The 20675-nt window shown below is 32.5% G+C and overlaps 3 protein-coding genes across 4 annotated transcripts; 2 read left to right on the top strand and 1 right to left on the bottom strand.

Annotated features, from left to right (window-relative positions):
* The first annotated feature begins 1027 nt into the window (after positions 1-1027).
* Positions 1028-6316, top strand: LOC11437425 (uncharacterized). Its single transcript, XM_003620355.4, has 6 exons — positions 1028-2031; positions 3212-3426; positions 3949-4237; positions 4317-4402; positions 4884-4975; positions 5516-6316. The coding sequence occupies exons 1-6, from the start codon at positions 1756-1758 to the stop codon at positions 5761-5763; spliced, it is 1206 nt and encodes a 401-aa protein (XP_003620403.2). The 5' UTR covers positions 1028-1755; the 3' UTR covers positions 5764-6316.
* Positions 6317-10881: 4565 nt separating this feature from the next.
* On the top strand, positions 10882-16455 carry LOC11437426 (kinesin-like protein NACK1). Of its 2 annotated transcripts, none has more exons than XM_024785895.2 (15): positions 10882-11054; positions 11927-12164; positions 12249-12338; positions 12443-12543; positions 12736-12852; positions 13141-13222; positions 13304-13371; positions 13467-13526; positions 13617-13741; positions 13830-14028; positions 14118-14228; positions 14312-14404; positions 14488-15441; positions 15531-15859; positions 15959-16455. In XM_024785895.2, exons 2-15 carry the CDS (start codon positions 11927-11929, stop codon positions 16284-16286), a joined length of 2895 nt encoding a protein of 964 aa, XP_024641663.1. In that variant the 5' UTR covers positions 10882-11054; the 3' UTR covers positions 16287-16455. The 2 variants fall into 2 exon arrangements, with proteins under 2 accessions (XP_024641663.1, XP_003620405.2); XM_003620357.4 differs by having other exon boundaries at positions 11924-12164.
* A 921-nt stretch (positions 16456-17376) lies between these two features.
* Positions 17377-18174, bottom strand: LOC11428913 (non-specific lipid-transfer protein 2). The gene has a single exon (XM_003620358.4). The coding sequence runs from the start codon at positions 18065-18067 to the stop codon at positions 17789-17791; it is 279 nt and encodes a 92-aa protein (XP_003620406.1). The 5' UTR covers positions 18068-18174; the 3' UTR covers positions 17377-17788.
* Between the last annotated feature and the right edge of the window lie 2501 nt (positions 18175-20675).

The following is a 20675-nucleotide window of genomic DNA, read 5'->3' as shown; positions in this document are numbered from 1 at the left end:
ATATAATAACATTGTTTTTATCTCTCTTTTAATTAATCTCTCATCCAAAATATGCTAATGTTATGGTGTCAAAAAAACTAGCATGTAAGTAAAATCCGAGTAATCAACATGCAGTAGACCTCATTATAATGTTTGGAAACATTATGATCCAATATTAATTCACCTTAGAGTCACTTAAAACTGTTAGTATATTTGCAACAAATGGCATTGGCAAATAAATGACACGTTTTGTCCTTACCAAGTAAAAGTCCAAGAGAGTACACTCAGCTCAGTGGAGGGTATGATTAGATGGAATTTGTGGTATTTAGTGTCCTCTGCTAAATTTGCATGCTGCACGTGTCATATCTATCATCATTCCACGTGTCACATATTGATTTGCCTTTCACAAACCAAACCAACCCAGAGGTGATTTATTTGGGTCAGAGACATTGGTCAGGTTTGCCATTAATGTAGTAAATTCTTGATTTCTATCATCTCAATTGTGAAAAAAATTGAAAGAATTGTATAGATGTTTTCACAATTAAAATATATTGAGCTTTATAATCTATAAAATTGTAAAGGATCTTGCTAATAAGAATGGAGTTATTTTAAAAAAATATTGTAAATAGGGTTCAATGTATTAAAACACTTAGGTTATCATTTTAAGTTAAAATAAACATAAAATATTAATATCTTACAAAAAGAGTTGAATTCGTCAAGTAATAATCAATATTTAACACTTTTTTTTAAATCGGATATTTTCTGTGCTAAGAGACTAATCCCTCAAGTATTATGGAGCCTAAAATTTCAATTAATCGATAAATTCTTCGTAAAAATTGTAACGCTATTGCATGTTTAATGTTGTATTCGAATTTAAAATCTTGATTAATCTATTAAAGACTCGTGTCATTTTATCCTTAGAGACGCGTGTCATCCTATCCTATATGAAATTAAGAAAAATGTTTATTATTTCCTTTTGTCATAGAAAATAAATTATTAATTTCCCATGAAAATCACATTCATTGTAGTGACCCACCAATGTAAAACAGAAAATGTGAAAGAAATGGTAACATCACCACTAGGTAATACCAAAATTTCCATGTCTTCTAAATTCCTAACTTCATGTAAACAACACATTCTCTCTTCAACAACCTTCTCTTCTATTCATTCTTTCACTTCACACAAATTTTCCTTCAAATTCTTTCATTTTCTCCCACTCTTTCAATTCACTTACCTACTCTTTTTCTTCACTCCAACTCTCTCATTTTCCTTTCTCTAAAATTTCCTTCAAATTCTTCACATTCACTTTGATCTTCTACAAATTTTGCTTATTGTTTGGTTCATGAGAATTTCTTAGAAAAGTTTTTTCTTTAAACTCGATATTCAGTCCAAAGACCGAATAATACTGATCGGTCCTACCGTCCATTAGCAGAATTCAATTCAAGTCAGAGCAAAACCTTGTACGAAGAGACTTAATACAAAAATTGTTATTATCTGAAAGAATCAAACCTGAGACCTTTAGACTAGCACGTTTCGAGAAAAATTACAGTGTTGCTTCCTGTGTACCTTTTGATCCTCTGTATTCCAATTTTTCTTTTGTATTGTTTTAGGCTGAATCAACTTGACCCAGTTTTTGTTTTTTTTAGTTTTGTTCATTTTTCATTTCAAAAACGAAAAAAGAGAAGATTTTTGAAGTTGGGTCTTGTTAGTTTTTTGTTTTTGTTCCTTAATCATACAAAATTTTCCTTGGTTTTCTTGGGAAAAAAACAAAGGAAAATGCTTGGTACTGCTCTGCAATTTGGTAGTGTTGGTGGTGAGGATCGGTTTTACATTCCTGTGAAAGCAAGGAAGAATCAAAATCAGCGTAAGAAAACTCAGAATAAGAGTGAAGATTCTGCTTCAAAGAGTGAACTTGTTGCTTCTGAGAATAAGAATCTCAATGAAGATTCTTTGAAAAAACCATCTACTTGTTCTTCTGTTGAGGTTGTTAGTAACATTGATAAGTTTTTGGAGTCTACAACACCTTTGGTTCCAGCTCAGTATTTCTCTAAGGTTGATCTTATTTGTCTTTTTTCAATTATGGTTATGGTTTATCTTTTGAGTGTTTGATTTGTGTTTTGTTGGAATTGGAGGGTACAATACAATAAGCTTTATTCACTGTTTTTATTCTGTTTCTCAGTTTGTAAGCGTTGTTGGAATAATTTTTTCATAGGTTAGTAAGTTAGTGGCTATGTTAGTTTATGAGTTTGATTGAACTCTCAAACCTCATGGTTAAAACCTATGAAGTACGAATACGGACACCGGACATGACACTGACACCGACACACCAACACCGCTAATAATTTGAGAAAATCACATAATTCAATGTAATTATATGTGTCGGACGACACCGTGTCGCCTCTAATCTGAGGAGTCTGCATGGAATAATTGAGGTGTCCGACACCGTGCTTCATAGGTTAAAACTTTTTTGGTGTCTCTCAGCTCACTAAGCTCACTAATCAAAGGTGTCTGCATGGAATAATTGACTTCATTTATTTTGAAGAACCCAAACTAGCCTACCGAAATTGACACTGTCGAGAATCGAATCTGGGACTTTGGCACCAGAGAATAATTGACTTCATAGGAACAACTTATTTGGATTGACTTGTTTGAGCTTATCTATTAGCATAACCACCTTGTAGTTTGACTGAGCTTATGAAAACAGCTTATCACATGTCCATAAGTTGTTTTTAAATTATTGCAGAAGCTCTCCAGGATAGCTGATGAAAACAGCTTAAAACTTAGTGATCATGTTAGTGTGGATTAGAACTCTTAAAGCTCATGGTTAAAACTCTTTCAGCATCTCTTATTTACTCCATATAAACAACTTAGAACATAAGATAGGTGAATTTAAGGAATGTTTGTAGTGACTTATTTGAGCTTATCTGTTAACATAAACACTTGTTAGACAGTTTAAGAGAGCTTATGGAAATAACTTATGACATGATCAAAAGTTGTTTTTTTGTTTATTTTCATAAGCTCATTAAGATAGTTTATTATAACAACTTATAACCTATATGGTCACAGTTTGACTTTATTTTATCTTTTGTTATAGAAATAGCTCATACTGTAATACATAAGCACTTATGTGATAGGAACTTATGTTATAAATGCTTAATTAAGTTGTTTATCCAAACACGGTCTATGTCTTGCTTATTTACTTGGGACTTGTTTTTATTATGTTGTGGTGTAGACAACAATGAGAGGTTGGAAGACTTGTGATGTAGAGTATCAATCTTACTTCGCTTTAAATGATCTATGGGAATCTTTCAAGGAATGGAGTGCGTATGGAGCTGGAGTTCCCTTGTTACTTGATAAAAAAGAATCAGTTGTACAATATTATGTTCCTTATTTGTCGGCTATTCAACTATATGGTCAATCAGATAAAAAGTCAATTGCTAAATCAAGGTAATGAATATTTCATAAGTAGAGACATGCTTTTGTTTATGTGCATGAGAATTTGTTGGTTTATGTTGAGTCTACATTTGAACACTGGAATCATGGTACTGTTACTGTTGATAAATGAGACTTCTTTTTCTGTCTTTCTTTAATTTGTTTTGTTTGTGGATGAATTGATCTTGTGAAATATGAAGGATTAGACATGTCAGTGGTGCTGGTTCTTAGTTGAAATCAATGAACAGAAAATGCATTTGTGGTTTAAGTTTTAGCAATATACTCTTTTCATAGATAGCGAAAGTGATAAAAGTTTATGCGCAAAAACCTGGAAAAATGAAACTGAAAACTGATTGTAATAGAGTTTGATTGCTTTCACTTTGATTTTGGTTTCCGTCCAAATTTTGTTTCTTCTTGCATTGTAAGAGATCATAGAAACTTTTTGTGGTCACTGCTATCTCTCTTTATGCAGATATATTTTTCTCAGATTTTGTTTGCACAAAGAAGTAACCATATCTCATTTTCTTTTGTCATTAGATACGTTGGTGAAGATAGTGATGTTGATTACTATAGAGATTCAAGTAGCGATGGAAGCAGTGATAGTGAATTTGGCAAAAGGAACAAACATTCTATAACACAAAGAAGTAATCAATATCAAACTGGTGATGCTTCTTTACAAATGAGCAGGCTATCTGCACTTGATAAACACTTTGCAGCGCAAGAGGGATTTTCTAGCGATGAAAGTGAAACTGGGAATCCTCAAGATCTTCTTTTCGAGTATTTCGATCAAGATCCTCCTTATAGCCGTGAACCATTAGCTGACAAGGTGAGTACCAATCTTACTTAATGTGTGGTTTATTTGCCGTCATTTTCATCTCATCTTATATCTCATTATATTTGAACAGATACTAGATCTTGCGCGCCACTATCCTAGCCTCAACTCATTGAGAAGTTGTGATTTATTGCCAGCTAGTTGGTTGTCTGTGGCATGGTAAGAATAACTTAAATTTATTGCTTTAGTGCATTGTTGTTAGTATCTTACGATACATGTGAGTCGTATCTCGATTCAATACTAAAATGAACTCAATCGATACAAATCTCTAGTGTGTATCTATTTGGACATGAATCTCATCTTCAACCCTATTCACTATGATGAATTGTGATTCATTCTAATGAATCATTACCTAAACTTGGTGTAGCCAACCACTTTTTTTGTCAAATTTGTATCAACAGAATCATTTCGGCTATTGATTCAAACGAAAGTTCATTTTTGGGGTATAATAAGATTTTTTACTCTCAAATAATATCAGAGGGTATTGCCTCGTGGAAATTCCCACTTTTCTTTTGTTGTTTGATATGTGCCGTAAATCTTGAATTATTGAGGTCCATAAATGACATATCAACTTATAATTTTAACTATGCTTTAGTCCTCAATTTTGTGTCCCTAAACATTCTTCAATGCTATGTTTTAGGTATCCTATATATCGAATACCGACCGGTCAAACATTGAAAGATTTAGATGCTTGCTTTCTTACTTACCATTCACTCCATACACCCTTGACAGGTATTTTTGGAACTTTAACCCTATGCTTGACCTGCACTGGCATAGTAGTTTTTGCTTATCATTCTACACTCATTTGGTGTTGTTATTATTAGATGTACTCATGCATTATAAACTTATTTCCTCCTTTTACCTTGGGCCTGTTTGGAGTGACTTATTTGAGCCTATTTATTGGCATAAACACTTGTTAGACTCTTTGGTAGAGCTTATGAAAACAACTTATGACATGTACATAAGTTGTTTTCAGCTTACTTCTATAAGCTCTTCAAGCTAGCCTATGAAAACTTTTAGTTTATATGAATGAAAACAGTTTAATTATCCACCATATTGGTTTGATTTAAAAGAAATTGCAATCCTAACCCTATATAATATATGGTTTAGATTTTAGAGGAGCTTTATCCGTATTGCTTTACTTTAATTTGACTTTTTTAATATTCTTAAGTGCTTCTACAACTCACTCTCACAGATCAAAATATCTTATCAAGCTTTATTATGCCTAACTTTCCATTTTCCTAAATACTTTGTTTTGATTGCATTTTTCAGGAAATAGGGGTGCTCAGGCTCCAACAATGCTTTATCCCAATGATATCAATGGCGTACCAAAGATATCTTTACCAACTTTTGCAATGGCATCCTATAAGTTAAAAGGACCTATTTGGATGCAAAATGGAGTTAGCGGCAATCAGTTAGCAAATTCTCTCTTACAGGCTGCAGATAATTGGTTGAGGTTGGTTCAAGTGAATCACCCGGATTATCAGTTCTTTGTATCTCATGGCACGTACCGCAGGTGAACCAATTGACACGAATTATCCTTACATTCTCATGGCTAGATTCAAAAGCTATTACCTTAAATTTACGTGTTCATTCTCAACGCAACTTGATTTTATCCGTCGATCTATAGAGAATTTTATGGTGTTCCAACTACTAAGCACAAAAGATGATCTCAATTGAAGAATGAAATAGAGATTGTCGCTAAACTGACAAGGAAAAAAAATCGGAAAAATAGTGTTTTGTATGTGGTTAAATAGTTGTCACATAAATGGGAATGAAAGGTCCCATTGGAAAGAGTAAAAGGGTTACATATTCAGCAAAAATGGCCAGGCTATAGCTTCACAGGGAATATATGTGGAATTTAGTTTGATCCTTGAAGCCTTTTCAGTTCAAGACAGTTGAGTTTTTAGACTTAAATATTTACTAATATTTAGTTATGCTGTGATTTAGAATTAATGGGTGAAATATGTAAATTTTAGAGTTAAATATTTACTAATATTTAGTTCTATATAATTATATCTGTGATGAACATCTTCTTAACCGAAGTAAGAGACTTACTTTTTAAATCGTGAATCGAATCTTATTGCGATCCGTAAGATATATTACTAATACAAATATGATAAAAAAAAATTAAAGTTGGTGCTTTGGAATATTCTAGTATATTTCAAAATAAGTGTCACATTCTTTGATATGTCAACATTTGGTTGCATTAATGTGTAACATTTGGAAGAGTATGAATGGAGCTAATAGCAGTGTACTCCTAAGTGTCAAAGGCATTAAAGGAGTGTGAAAAAATGGCATGACTACAAGAGCTGTATAGTGATGACTTGTTATGCAATGTAGGTCCATGGACCACCTGAAAAATTGAGACAGTTTGGTTTTAATTGGAAACAAAATAAATGTTGTGGTTGAACCTAAAAATCATGTGTTGAAAAATAGTATCAAACTTGATGCAGAATATTGATTGATTGGTGATGTAGGCATGTAGCAATTTCACTAGACATACTTGAAAACTAGGGTCTCTATTGTCATAGTGTAAAGGGCAAGTTGGTAATGTGATTCTTTCAATGAGAAAAATACTTGAGTTCTATTACTAGAGTCACCTATCTGATGAAAAAAATATTTGAATGTTGTGTTCCTCCACACTTGGGGTTAGTTTCATAATAGACCTATAAGATTTAAGATGGAGATATTTTGTGGCATTAATATTGGTTCAAATTTTTCCTTCAAGTAAACTAGTGATTAGAAATTCACCTTTAGGGTGTGTTTGGTTCTATAGAAAGATTGAAAGTGGAAAAGAAAATGAGTGGATAGATTTACTTTCTATGGTTTGGCACTACCGCAAAGAGGGGGAGAAAAGAATCTTTTTGCTGGGATCCACAAGCAAAACCTTTTCTCACTGGATTGGAAGGAAAGGTAAGAAGAGCTCAAGTTTCTCTTAAAATGACAAAAATAGCCCTTTAAATTAATATGAATAACAAACAATGTTGGGTGAATGAATCAAAAATAAAAAAACGATATGTAATTATGTATCACGTTGTACTGCTCATTAAGAATAAAAAAAAGTGAAGTTCGTAACTCTTCTTTTTCTATAAAAAGTTGATTTTTTTTTTCAGAAATAATAACTGAACACATTTTTTTAAACACAATACAGACACTATGGGTAATTATGTCATTTCAACTTTAATTGAAAGTGCAATTTTGTAATTTTCTCTCTTCTTCCTCCTCCTTTCAGCGTAGTTTCCTCTTTCTCTCTCTAACTGTTCTTCTTCACAGTAACATCACCATCCATTCACATTTCCTTCCTCAACAAAAGTTACAAAAACAGACCAGCAAGATTAAATTCACATAACAGACCACCATGAAAATAGAATCGGAGTAGAAACTTCTCTTCCAAAGCGAAGTAAAGAATGGATCTGAGACAACGAGACGACCGGATCTAAGACAACCGGAGATCCAGCCACTGGACGCATCGTAATTGACGATGGATGGTGGCGGTTCTGATGGTGTTGTTACATTCAGGACATGGCGGTTACAGCAAGGCGTGAGAGGACAAGGAGGTTGCACAGAGAACTGACCCATCTCTGGTGGCGGTGGGAGGCGTAGAGAGGCTGGTGGCGGTGGGCGGCGTAGGGAGGCCGAAGGCGATGGTGTAAGAGAGTGGTGGTTCCGGAGCCGGAGAGAGGAAGCGATAGTTGTTTGTTGGGTGGGTAGGAGATAGATGACAGAGAAAGGAAGGAAGCAAGGGAGGGAGAGAAGAGAAAGAAAAGAAAGAAAGAAAAAAAAAATTATACATATTTTATACATGGTGTCTATATTGTGTTTGTGATTGTGTGTTCAATTATCTTAACTGTTTTTTTTTACTTAATTATTTTTAGGCTTAATTACTCATTCAGTCCCTTAACTTATTTTTTGATTTCATTTTGGTCCCTTAACTATTAAAAGTTTCGTTTTGGTCCTTTAACTTATTTTTTGGTTTCGTTTTGGTCCCTTAACTATTAAAAGTTTTGTTTTGATCCCTTAACTTATTTTTTGGTTTCGTTTTGGTCCCTTAACTTATTTTTTGGTTTCGTTTTGGTCCCTTAACTCTAATACATTCATCCTAGTATAAAGGACCAAAGTGGTTGACGAAGGAAGAGTTAAGGGACCAAAACAAAACCTAAAAATAAGTTAAGGGACCAAAACGAAACTTTTAATAGTTAAGGGACGAAAACGAAACCAAAAAGTAAGTTAAGGGACCAAAACGAAACTTTTAATAGTTAAGGGACCAAAACGAAACCAAAAAATAAGTTAAGGGACCAAATGAGTAATTAAGCCTTATTTTTAAATGAAAAAGTTGCAAGTAAAATCTTAGGGTTATTTATGTCATTGTATAAATATACAACTTTCTTTCCTCTTCCTTTCTTTGTTACTTTCTCTTATACCAAACAACTACAAAATCCTCTCACTTTCCATTCACTTTATCTCCTCTCCCTTTTTCTTTTGTGATCCAAACACACCTTTAAAGTGAATAAGTGTAGTGTTTGGGTTCAAACTCCACCCCTGCATATATTATATAATGTCCCGACTGAATTAAGTTTATAGATTTGATCAAATATATTTATTAAATATTTTAATTATGATGAGTTAACATAAGAAAAAAATAAGGTTAAATTAATCAAATGGTACTTCCACTAATTACCAGTTTTTATTTTGGTTCCATAAATCCTAACATCATCAATTTGATCCCTCAACTTCTAAAACAAATTTTAAAAATGTCCTTTCAATCAAATAAGTAAATGCCGTTACTTCTGTTCCACTTTTTCATTTAAAATAAATAAATAAATAATAAATAAACTCATCTTCTCTCTCAACTTCATCTTCATCACTCACTCATGAACAACCCAAATTTTATAAAATCTTCTCTCAATATTCATCAAATCTTCTCTCTTTCACTTTCTCTCTCTAACCCTAACATCAATTTATAACAATAGAAATTGAATCTAAGATGTTGACCCTTTCAAAGCATTCCTTTCAATAACAATAACAATAACAATAGATAGGTGTATAAGTAAAAGTATATTCTCTCATCATAATTGAACTTAGCTGTCTTCACATAGACCACAATAACCACATCCTAAATGAAATTTGATCACTACCCATAAATTGGTCGTTATAAAAAAAACCCTCATATATAGTGTTATACTTCAATATTAAATATAAAGATACTGTTGATCAAATTCCGTGCTTAAGTCCTTAAAAAAAAATAAAAATACCACGTATTAAGAAAATTAGTAGATGTATTAATTTGTTGATAATTGATATTATTTTTAAGAGAAGTAAAAGATAGTTTATTTATATTCCTATCATAATATTTATTGTTGTTGGTAAAAAATTGTAAAATATTTAAAATAATATTGGTTAAATATAATTAATATAGGTAAAATATTCTTGTCTACAAGTATTAATTCACCTTTTCAGAAAAAATATATATTAATTTAACTTATAAAAATATCAAAATTGTTAGAGCTGAGATTGAAATCCGTCTCTTTTCTTTATGTATGAGTTTTCAATGACTATTGTCATTTTGTGTGCCTAAAAATGGACAAAATAATTTCTTAATGGATTGTATATTAAAAATGAATAAAGGTGTTGATTATTTGATATTGATTTTTTTATACTAATTTGTTAAGAGAAAAAGTAAACAAAGTGACTCAATGAAAAGTAAGACTATAGTTAAAATTTTGCTTTTATTGTGCAAAACAGCATCACATTGAATCATAAGAAGTTTTAATTAACCCGCCATAACTAAAAGGAAAACACTAAAATGCATGACTAATGTTTTCGTTATTATTACGCGATAAGACTAAAATGCTTTAATTTTAATTTTTATATCACTCAAGATAATTCATCTAACTTGTAAATGAATTCTTATCATAAATATTAACTTGTACCTTCTTTTTTCTCACTTATCCAAATCACTCACGTTTTTTTTTTTTTTTTGGCTTTTCTCTTTTTTGTTGTATTATTAACTGGTAGCTAGTAAATAATACTTTAACATCTTGTTTTGTTATAAACATAAATATCAGGGGTCCAATAGTCTTTTTTTTAGATCCAATTGTGGTTGCTAGCAAAAAAGTGTTAGAATTTGACCTTTACGTTGTTGTTTTTTTTTATTTAACGAGCAAACTGCAGTTGTCGTGTTTGTTCGTGCATGAAAGAGTGTCGTGCTATATAGCACCACTCAATATAAGATTAATATTCAAGTGATACCGAACAATATAATATCTAACTTTTTTTTTTTGCTAGAATTGAATTACTTCTCAAATGATGATCGTAAAAATCAAACTCAGAGATATTCATGTTTCCATTCTTCCATTGATTAATTTTTTACATTATTTATTAGGAAAAAAAGTTTAAATTTGATAAAAGTGCAAAAGGAAACAACTGTAAGAACAAAAAACAAAACCCAAAACGTTAGAATTTTCAAATCTGGGTCCCACTACATCTTGTCTGTATAACGTTAGATAAATAGATTAATACACTTCTTATCTTAATTAATTAAATCTTGTAAAGTAATTAATTGAATAAAACAAAAAAGAAGAAACTAGCCGTTAGAGTTTCTCCAAATTCAAATGAAAATAAGCGTAACACTTTCGTTTCATTTCAACACAATCATTCATCACTACACAGAGAGAGAAAAAAATCAAATCCAAATCCCAAATCCAAACCCTAATTTTCAGCTTCTTCCCTCTCTTCACGCTTTCTTTCCAATCTCAAATTCAACCAATTACTCACTCAACTTCTGAATTGAATTCCTCAATTGATTAATGTAAGTTTCTATTTATGTTTTTTTGCTTAATTTAGTGCTTAAAATTAGCGTCTAAGTTGAAATTAATTCACATCGTGATAGAATTGAAATCTTTGAGTTTGTATTTCAATTTCCTTTTTTACTTCCTTTCCTGATTTATTAATTTTTCTTTTTCCATAGTTTAGTGCTTAAAATTAGGGTAAAAAATGAAGTTAATTAACATCGTGATAATTTATTTCCTTTTTTTGTTGAGTTTAGTATCTTAACACTGAAATTGTACTTCTTTTTATTATTTGTGTTGGGTTATTCTGCATTGAATCAGTACTAAATATCATTACCTAAAATATTTTAATATGCTGAATCTTTCAGATCTTTCTTTTGAAATATAAAAAACTTTTTTTTTTGAAATAATGTAAAAGATTCATAGAATCTGGATTTTTTTTTCATTTTATTAAGTAAAAATTTTCTGTTGTGTATTTAATTTGAGCAAAATTTATGTCACATTGGGAATCAATGATCTTATACATGAACTCAAGTGTTGGGTCATATAATAAATAGTAGGAAATGTTTGATTTTTAATGCTATTATGCTTTTTTCAATATATTAAAGTTAAAATATGTCAAATTTGTTGATGATTTTGGTTTATGATAGAAAATTATGGCAAAATTTGATGCATTTAGCAGACCCCACTAAGTGGGATAAGGCTTGAATGTTGTGGTTGTTAATGATGATTTTGGATCATATATCATAAGTAGCAGGAAATGTTTAATTATTGATGTTATTATTAGCTTTTTTAGTTATTAAACTTAGAAGATGATTTTGGATCATATAATATAAGTTCAAATATTTTTTATCCCTTTGATGATTTTGTGTCACTGTGACTTGTGTAGAAGATGACTGTGAAAACACCTGGAACACCAGCTTCAAAGATAGATAGGACACCGGTATCAACACCGGGAGGGCCAAGAGCTAGGGAGGATAAAATTGTGGTTACAGTAAGGTTAAGGCCTTTAAACAGAAGGGAGCAATTGGCTAAAGATCAGGTGGCATGGGATTGTATCGATGATTATACGATCATGTATAAACCGCCACCAAATGAACGTGCTACACAACCGGCATCATTCACTTTTGGTATTCACATTACAAATTCAAAAGTTTCATTTATGATTTTTGAAGTAATGTTACTATTGGCTGACATTGGTTTTCTCACTGCAGACAAAGTTTTTGGTCCTGCTTCTATAACCGATGCAGTATACGAAGAAGGAGTAAAGAATGTCGCATTATCTGCACTTATGGGGATCAATGGTATTGTGTTAAATATTTGTATCATTTTGTCCTGTCCTTTCTTATGATTTGTGCCTCATAGAAACTCTGCATTACATAATGATTGCATGCTTATTTCATTGCAGCAACCGTTTTTGCTTATGGTCAAACTAGTAGTGGAAAGACATATACTATGAGGGGAATCACAGAGAAGGCTGTTAATGATATTTATAATCATATACTGAACGTAAGTTTGCTAAAATCTTCAATATGGGCTGCGTTCTATGACCGGGTCAATTGCTTTGGTTCGTTCTTGATATATCTTATGTTATGATAACTGTTTTTGCTGTCTAGTTGGGAATTTATGCATTAACGGATTGGATATTATTTCAAAGGTTGTTAATTTATAGCTAATCTTTCTCAATTTCCATGATTACAGAACCCTGAAAGAAATTTCACTATAAAAATATCTGGACTAGAAATATACAACGAGAACGTGAAAGACTTGTTAAATTCAGAACCTGGTAAAAGTTTGAAGCTTCTAGATGATCCTGAGGTAATGTATTTGTAAATATTTTTGATTTTCAATTTAACAAGCATGCAATTCTTCAGTAGCTTCCTTGTCCTGAATTTTGGAATTGCATATTTTAATATCTTGCATCATTTTCAAAACTCTTTATTTAATGAGCATGCAGTTCAGTAGCTTCCATGTCTTGAATTTGGAATCTCGTATTTTAAATCTTTCATCATATTTTTTTTTCCAATTTATTTAATGAGTTAGCAACCCACCCTTAATTTTCTTGAATTTGGAAGTATGTATTTTAATATCTTTTGTGTAATGTAGAAAGGTACGGTGGTTGAGAAATTAGTGGAAGAAACAGCAAGGGATGACCAACACTTGAGACATTTGATCTCCATTTGTGAAGGTAGGATACTATCTTAGGCAATGAGATATATATATTTTCTTATTGAAACAACTTAATATATTAACTTTCTTCTTTTTGCAGCTCAAAGACAGGTGGGCGAAACTGCTCTGAACGATAACAGCTCAAGGTCTCACCAGATAATTAGACTGGTCAGTGAGAGTAATATTCCTTGCTGGAATTTGCAGAACTCATCCTTTTCTCTTCCATTCACTTTTGTAACTAATATGGCACGTTTATATTGCAGACAATTCAAAGTACTCTTCGTGAAACAGCAGACTGTGTGAAATCTTTTGTTGCTACTCTGGTAATTGAAGTTTCCCCTTTATCAACTTTAAAATGGATATAATAGTTCTCGCTGAGACGCAGACTGAATTATTTGTGTAAATGAATGCAGAACTTTGTTGATCTGGCTGGAAGTGAGAGGGCTGCGCAGACACATGCAGATGGCACCAGGCTCAAAGAAGGCTGCCATATTAACCTTAGTTTGATGACTCTTACAACTGTTATCAGGAAGCTCAGGTCAGTGTCGGCGTTGTTTTCTGGAAGTTGATTTTGTAGTGCAATTAGAGATTCACCTTCTGATTTTTTACTTTTCCATGATATGCAGTATTGGAAAAAGAAGCGGTCATATACCTTATAGAGATTCAAAGCTCACACGTATATTGCAACATTCCCTTGGTGGGAATGCACGCACTGCCATCATTTGTACTTTGAGTCCAGCACTAAGCCATGTAGAGCAATCGCGAAACACACTATACTTTGCTACCCGAGCAAAGGAGGTTACGAATAATGCTCAAGTTAACATGGTATAATAGCCACTTCTTTGTCACCTTTGTATTTATTTTTTATTTCTATTAGCACAAAGTATGTCATCTTTTTCAAATGCTTTGTATAGGTTGTACCAGAAAAGCAGCTTGTTAAGCATTTGCAAAAGGAAGTAGCGAGGCTGGAGGCAGCGCTGCACACTCCTGATCCATCTAAAGAAAAGGATTGGAAAATTCAACAGGTAAATTGAAAAAAAAAATGATTATTAGGATTTAGGAACAAGTGTAACATCATAGTATTGATATTATTAGCCAATTATTGCAGATGGAAATGGAAATTGAAGAGCTAAGACGTCAGAGAGACCAAGCACAAACTCAAGTGGATGAGTTGCGAAGAAAACTTCAAGAAGACCAGCAGGTGTGTGTCTCTGTCTCCCTCTGTCTCACACTCACAGAAATTTAAATTATTTCAACTGACTTTAAGATCATTTATAAATTCAGGTCTCAAAGCCACTTGAACCAGCACATCCTTCAGTCAAGAAGTGCCTATCTTTCACTGGTGCACTATCATCACCAAAACCAGGGCTAGGGTGTGAGAGAGTAAGAAACACATCGTTAAGACAGTCCATGAGGCAATCATCTACTGCTCCTTTTGCCCTTATGCATGAAATCCGCAAACTTGAGCACCTCCAGGAGCAGCTAGGTGAAGAAGCTAACCGAGCTTTGGAAGTACTACAAAAAGAAGTGGCATGTCATAGACTTGGGAACCAAGACGCAGCTGAGACAATTGCAAAGTTGCAATCAGAAATAAGGGAAATGCGTTCGGTTAAACCAATACCTAAGGAGGTTGTAGTTGGAGGCATGGTTTCTGTCCACAAAAGTGTTAGTGCTAATCTGAAGGAAGAAATTACCCGACTTCATTCACAAGGAAGCACCATTGCGAATCTTGAGCAGCAGCTTGAGAATGTGCAAAGGTCTATAGACAAGTTGGTGATGTCTCTTCCGAACAATTTTCAAACTCTAACCAGTGAAGCATCCCCCAAGAATAAAAAGGAACATAAGAGGAAAAAATTGATTCCTCTGTGTTCAAGCAACTCTACAAATCGCCCCAACTTTATCAGATCTCCCTGCTCGCCATTATCTACTACTCAACAAGTTATGGAATCTGATATTGAAAATAAAGCCCCCGAGAATGATGATAATGTTTCAACAGAAATTCATCCTGAGTCTGAGAAGAATACTCCCACAAAGAGTGAAGACGCTGGTGACGTTACCTCAAAGGAAAATACTCCAAGTCCAGGTTACCGCCGCTCTAGTTCAGTTAACATGAAGAAAATGCAGAAAATGTTTCAGAATGCAGCAGAGGAGAATGTAAGAAGTATAAGAGCATATGTAACAGAATTGAAAGAACGTGTGGCCAAGCTGCAGTACCAAAAGCAGTTACTTGTTTGTCAGGTGCATTATATTTACATATTTTCCTGGTTACATTACCATTTCAAATTCTCCGTTGTCTTTTCACTGAGGACTTTTTTTTTTTGTCTTAGGTACTTGAACTTGAAGCGAATGAAGCAAGTGGCCAAGACATCGAAGAGGAAGTGTATACAGGTGAACCGGAGGAACCTCAAGTCTCTTGGCAAGTGACATTTAAAGAGATGCAGCATCAGATCCTTGAATTATGGGATGTATGTTATGTCTCCATTATTCACAGGACTCAGTTTTATTTACTATTCAAGGGAGATCCAGCTGATCAAATATATATGGAAGTTGAACTAAGGCGTTTGACATGGTTGCAACAACACCTAGCTGAACTTGGGAATGCAAGTCCAGCTCCTACTGTTGGCGGAGACGAATTAACTATCTCACTGTCATCAAGGTTCTCCTTCTTTATGCACTCTCACACAATCACTTCACTCAATGAATTATGAATCATGAATATGAATTTTTTATTGAATATCTTTTGTATATTATGCAGTATGAGAGCATTGAAAAGGGAAAGAGAATTTCTCGCTAAGAGATTGATATCGCGACTGACACCAGAAGAGAGGGAGATATTATACATGAAATGGGATGTCCCCCTTGATGGGAAGCAGAGGAAGATGCAATTTGTCAGCAAGCTTTGGACAGATCCTTGTGATCAAAGGCATGTACAGGAAAGTGCTGAAATAGTTGCAAAGCTGGTGGGTTTCTGCACAGGAGGTAACATGTCAAAGGAGATGTTTGAGCTGAATTTCGTGCTTCCATCTGATAAGAGGCCATGGCTTATGGGCTGGAATCATTTGACAAACTTGCTTAATTTATGATAAATTTCTGTTTGTAAATCAGAAGTACCATTTAAATGTTGTACATGGAAATTAATTTTGGCGCCTATTCAAATTCAAAACTATATTGTTTTTGGACTGGACCATTTTCAGTTCCAATAAACCAATCCAATTCACTGGATTCCAATTTAGCAAAGAATTTTTTCGATAATTATATATTATATATAAGTTTATTTTTTACTTTTATACTCAAAATTGAGAAACAATTCTTGCCTGTTCTGATTTTTACCATGCCTTGTTAAAATACTTATCATACACTCTGGTTTTGTTATATATTTTAACCATCTATGAAGATGGTTAACAGTCTTGATAAATATTTTGATCTGATCTTAATGTGTTAATTGAAGTGTTCCAATACACTGTATTTTCCTCTCTATCGTTTCTTGATATTGTGTCATGTTCTGGTTTTGATTTTGTAACTTTGAAGACATTGGTCCAGATTTTATAGTCTTAACATTGACAATTGTTAGACTATAAATAGGTTGGACACTATGAAGCACAGACACGTGTCGTGTCCGACACCGACACATATAATTACATTGAATTGTGATTTTCTTAAATTATTAGCAGTGTCGGCGTCGGTGTCCATATCCGTGCTTTATAGGTAGCAACTAATTTGAGCTAAGGGATAAGGAGTTTCAGGATCTAGGTTCAAATTTAGATAAAAGGAAAAATTAATCTAACAACTAATCACTAACATTGATCATTTAAGAAAGAGTTGTTCGACTATAAAGATAAATACGAGATATGGATATCAATTTTCTATCAGTTGGGTTAATCAATCAATATTAAAATACAATGATTCACATTTAAATCTTTGTTCTCTATTGTGTGTGTTTGTTCTTGTTGGCTTGTTAGTTGTTTCATTTATATATTTGTCAAATGCTTTTCTCATAAGTGAATTTCACAAACAACACCATTCCAAAGTCAAGAGCAGTTATAAACAGAAAGAAAGAGAGAGTTCTGAACTCTCTCTTTCTGCCATTGAATTATATAAACATTATATAATATTGCTTTGAATTATAAATACAAATTTTTGCACAAACTAATGTAAGATGAGAGAACACCAAAGAACCGAAAGGAATGACATGAAACCAAAGCATCACATTCAATAAGACTTATACTTTGACTTTAGAAAGTACTAATACATACTCAAACATTGACACAACACTAACACGTAGACACCAATGGTAACTATATTTGTCAGTGTATGCTGATGCACTAAAATATACTCAAACATTGACACAGGACTGACATGTATGTAGACACCAATGGTAACTACATTTGTCAGTGTGTGTCGATATTAGACCCCATAACGTGTCAGACACGAGACACACCTTCAATCTAAAGTGTCTTTGCTAGATAGCTTTTGTCACTATTTAAAACAGATAGACATTACCAAACCACACATAATATGATATTATTTTTATAGTCTCGATGGACACATATGCATATTGAAAGCCCTTCTAGGTTTAACTTAACACTCAACACCTAGGAAAAGGAGTTCCACAAGTGTTAGCAACTTTCCTGGCATTAGGAGTGTTAACAAACTTCCTAAGATTGGGATTCTTCATGTATTGGCAAAGGCAAGGTCTTTGTTCTTTGATTTTGGAGCAGCATAGGTTAGATGGAGGAGTTGAAGATGTGATTGCACTCACACATGAGCTGAGCTGCACTGGACTGCATGTTACTGCCATTGACACTTGAACATTGATCAAAAGCAGCACTAAGAAAGTGCAAATAGCAATTTGTGATGCTTTCATTTTTTTCAACTTAGGAAGGATATGATTTTGAACTTTGAGTGTAGAGGATGAGAGTAGGAATGAGAGGGTGATGAAATGTTTCTGGATTGTTGCATTTTGGAGTTAGTTTGCTCTCAATTTATAGTGTGAGCTCAGAGGAAAATAAGAATAAAATATGTGAACTTGTCCCACCTCTTTGAAGTTGGTCACACTATGAATTTTTTTACTCAATATTGTAGGATTGTATGAATCTACTTTTTTATGTTATCAATATTTTATTGTGTGTTTGGATTGAGGGTTTAGGAGGGAAAGAGAAGGGAGAGTTTACTTTTTTATTTTAAATTATGAATTATATAATATGTTTTTTTAAAACAAATTTAGTATAATTGAAGTATTATATGATCGTTTATCATGTTATTATTTTAATTTTAAAAAATATTTTATAGTATGCGTAATTTAAAAACGAAATGTAAATCCTCCCCTCCCAAACCCTTCATCCATACATACCCTTAAAGTCATTTATGAAATTGCAAAATGTTAATGAGGTTTGGTCATTTATTAGTATATGTTGGAACTATAATTATATTAAATTAATAATGTTGAAAATGAATTTGAAACTCAGTGGATATTGTAAGAATGAGGCTTGAGAAGTTATCACTTTTATTTTTCAATTCAAGGTTAATGGTTTATTTTCAATTGTATCCTCTAATTAATAGTATGTGTGCGTCACTCACACATTTTTTTCATTTTGTATTCATGAAAAATACACAATTTTTTAAAAAATAAATAAAAAATACACAAATAGTTAATATGAATAATTGGCTAAATATATCATTTTATTTCTTTCATTTATTATATTTTGTTAACATGCGTGAAATGATCAAATGCGACAAATACTATAGATGGAGAAGTTGTTATAAGAGTCTCACATCGGATATGAGATGATATGGCAATGTGCTTATAAGTGGGAGCAATCCTCACATCGCAAGCCGGTTTTGTGGGGTTGTGCTAGACCTAATTACGATTTCTAAGATGATATCAAAGTCCCTTTAAGATCCATTGGACCACCTGCTATTAGGTTTCCGCTAATGAGCCACTCACCATTTATGTCCACGAACCGATTTTGTGGGGCTGTATTAGACCCAATCACAATTTCTAAGAGAAGTGTTTGAGAATGAACTTGTTAATATTTTATAATTTTAGAGTTTTTTTTTTTATAATAATTAGAGTTCATTAGACACCAAGGAAAGAAAACATTTCAACTGTGCTAAGTTGAAATTACTTAACAATGATTATGAATGTTTGAAATAATAACATGTTATATTAGCCATGCCATGCTTCTATACCTTGTAACTTTTATATAAATAAACACTGTAAACTTATAAGGACTTTTGTAGTTCTTACCTTAATTAAATTGAATCTATCATAATTAAATTACAATCTAATCCAAAATATGTCATTGTAGGCAAAGCTTCTTGGTCAAACCGATTGTGACATATAAGGTTGAATTGCTTAAGCTAAAATCTGAGTGTTTTCCGGTGCAATTATTTCATGCTGACTCAATTTTTTGTTTTGGAATGAAAATTGTAATATGTGCTGACTCAATTTGTGTTAGAAAAGTTGATTCTCCAAACCATAGATTACAACAGAATGTTAAGTAATTGATTTTTTAGTCTCCAAAGTCAAATTCTCCAAAAGGTTGCCATATTCTGCTTCCATATACAACAAATTGTTCACTGTTGTAGTTGAAATTATTTAACAAACAGGTTCTTTTTTTTTTTTTTTGTTGAATCGGTATATTTCCGACCGCAGTCATTAAAATTAACTGAAATCCGTTGAAAAGATTTTTTTTTTTTTAGACCAAATAGTTAATAAACAGTGCAAGTTAGGCCACAACACCAAACCTCAAAATTTTGAGGCTCCAAATTTCCCAAAAAGCATTAAATAGATATGTTTAAGGTCCCCAAATTTTAATCAAATCTAAAATTGTAAACATAATTATATCAATAAATCTTGATTTGAAGGATGCTAAAGTGTTCAAGAGTCTAAGTTTCTCCATATACCAATTTTTAATGACTCAAATTCTTGTACATACTAATCTCGGCATCTAAAAATTTGAGAACTCAAATTCTTGCATAACCCAATTTTAAGATTAGAATAGGGCATTCCTCTAAAAAAAGAAATTAGAATAGGGCATTTAAAATGTTTAAGATGACATTGTTTAGCGATATGCCGATATATGTTTTCTTGAATAATGCTTTCTTTTCTTTACAATTTCATGAATAATGCTAGGAAAACAATATTTAACACACATTTCTCAATGCATACTTTTTTATTATTAAAGTTTACATAGATCCCGTCAAATTAATGAGTCCACATAATTTTGGGCGAAATCCATATAAATTTTGACTAATAAAAATGAATGCGTTGGAAAAACATTGTTATATGATTGAGGAAACAAACTTTCACTTTTTACTTGTGAGAGTGTGTCTTAATAGTTTTTTCCCGAGTAAACTATCAAATTAGTCTATATCTTTGTATCAAATTTTCAACTTAATCTCTATTAGTTGCTTTGTATTTTAAGTGTTAATGATTCAATGTTTTTTGGATTCTATTTAGTGGTTAATGA

This window comes from Medicago truncatula, chromosome 6, assembly GCF_003473485.1.
Source record: "Medicago truncatula cultivar Jemalong A17 chromosome 6, MtrunA17r5.0-ANR, whole genome shotgun sequence".
In the NCBI taxonomy this organism is placed as follows: domain Eukaryota; kingdom Viridiplantae; phylum Streptophyta; class Magnoliopsida; order Fabales; family Fabaceae; genus Medicago; species Medicago truncatula.
This window is presented reverse-complemented; position numbering and strand designations above follow the sequence as displayed.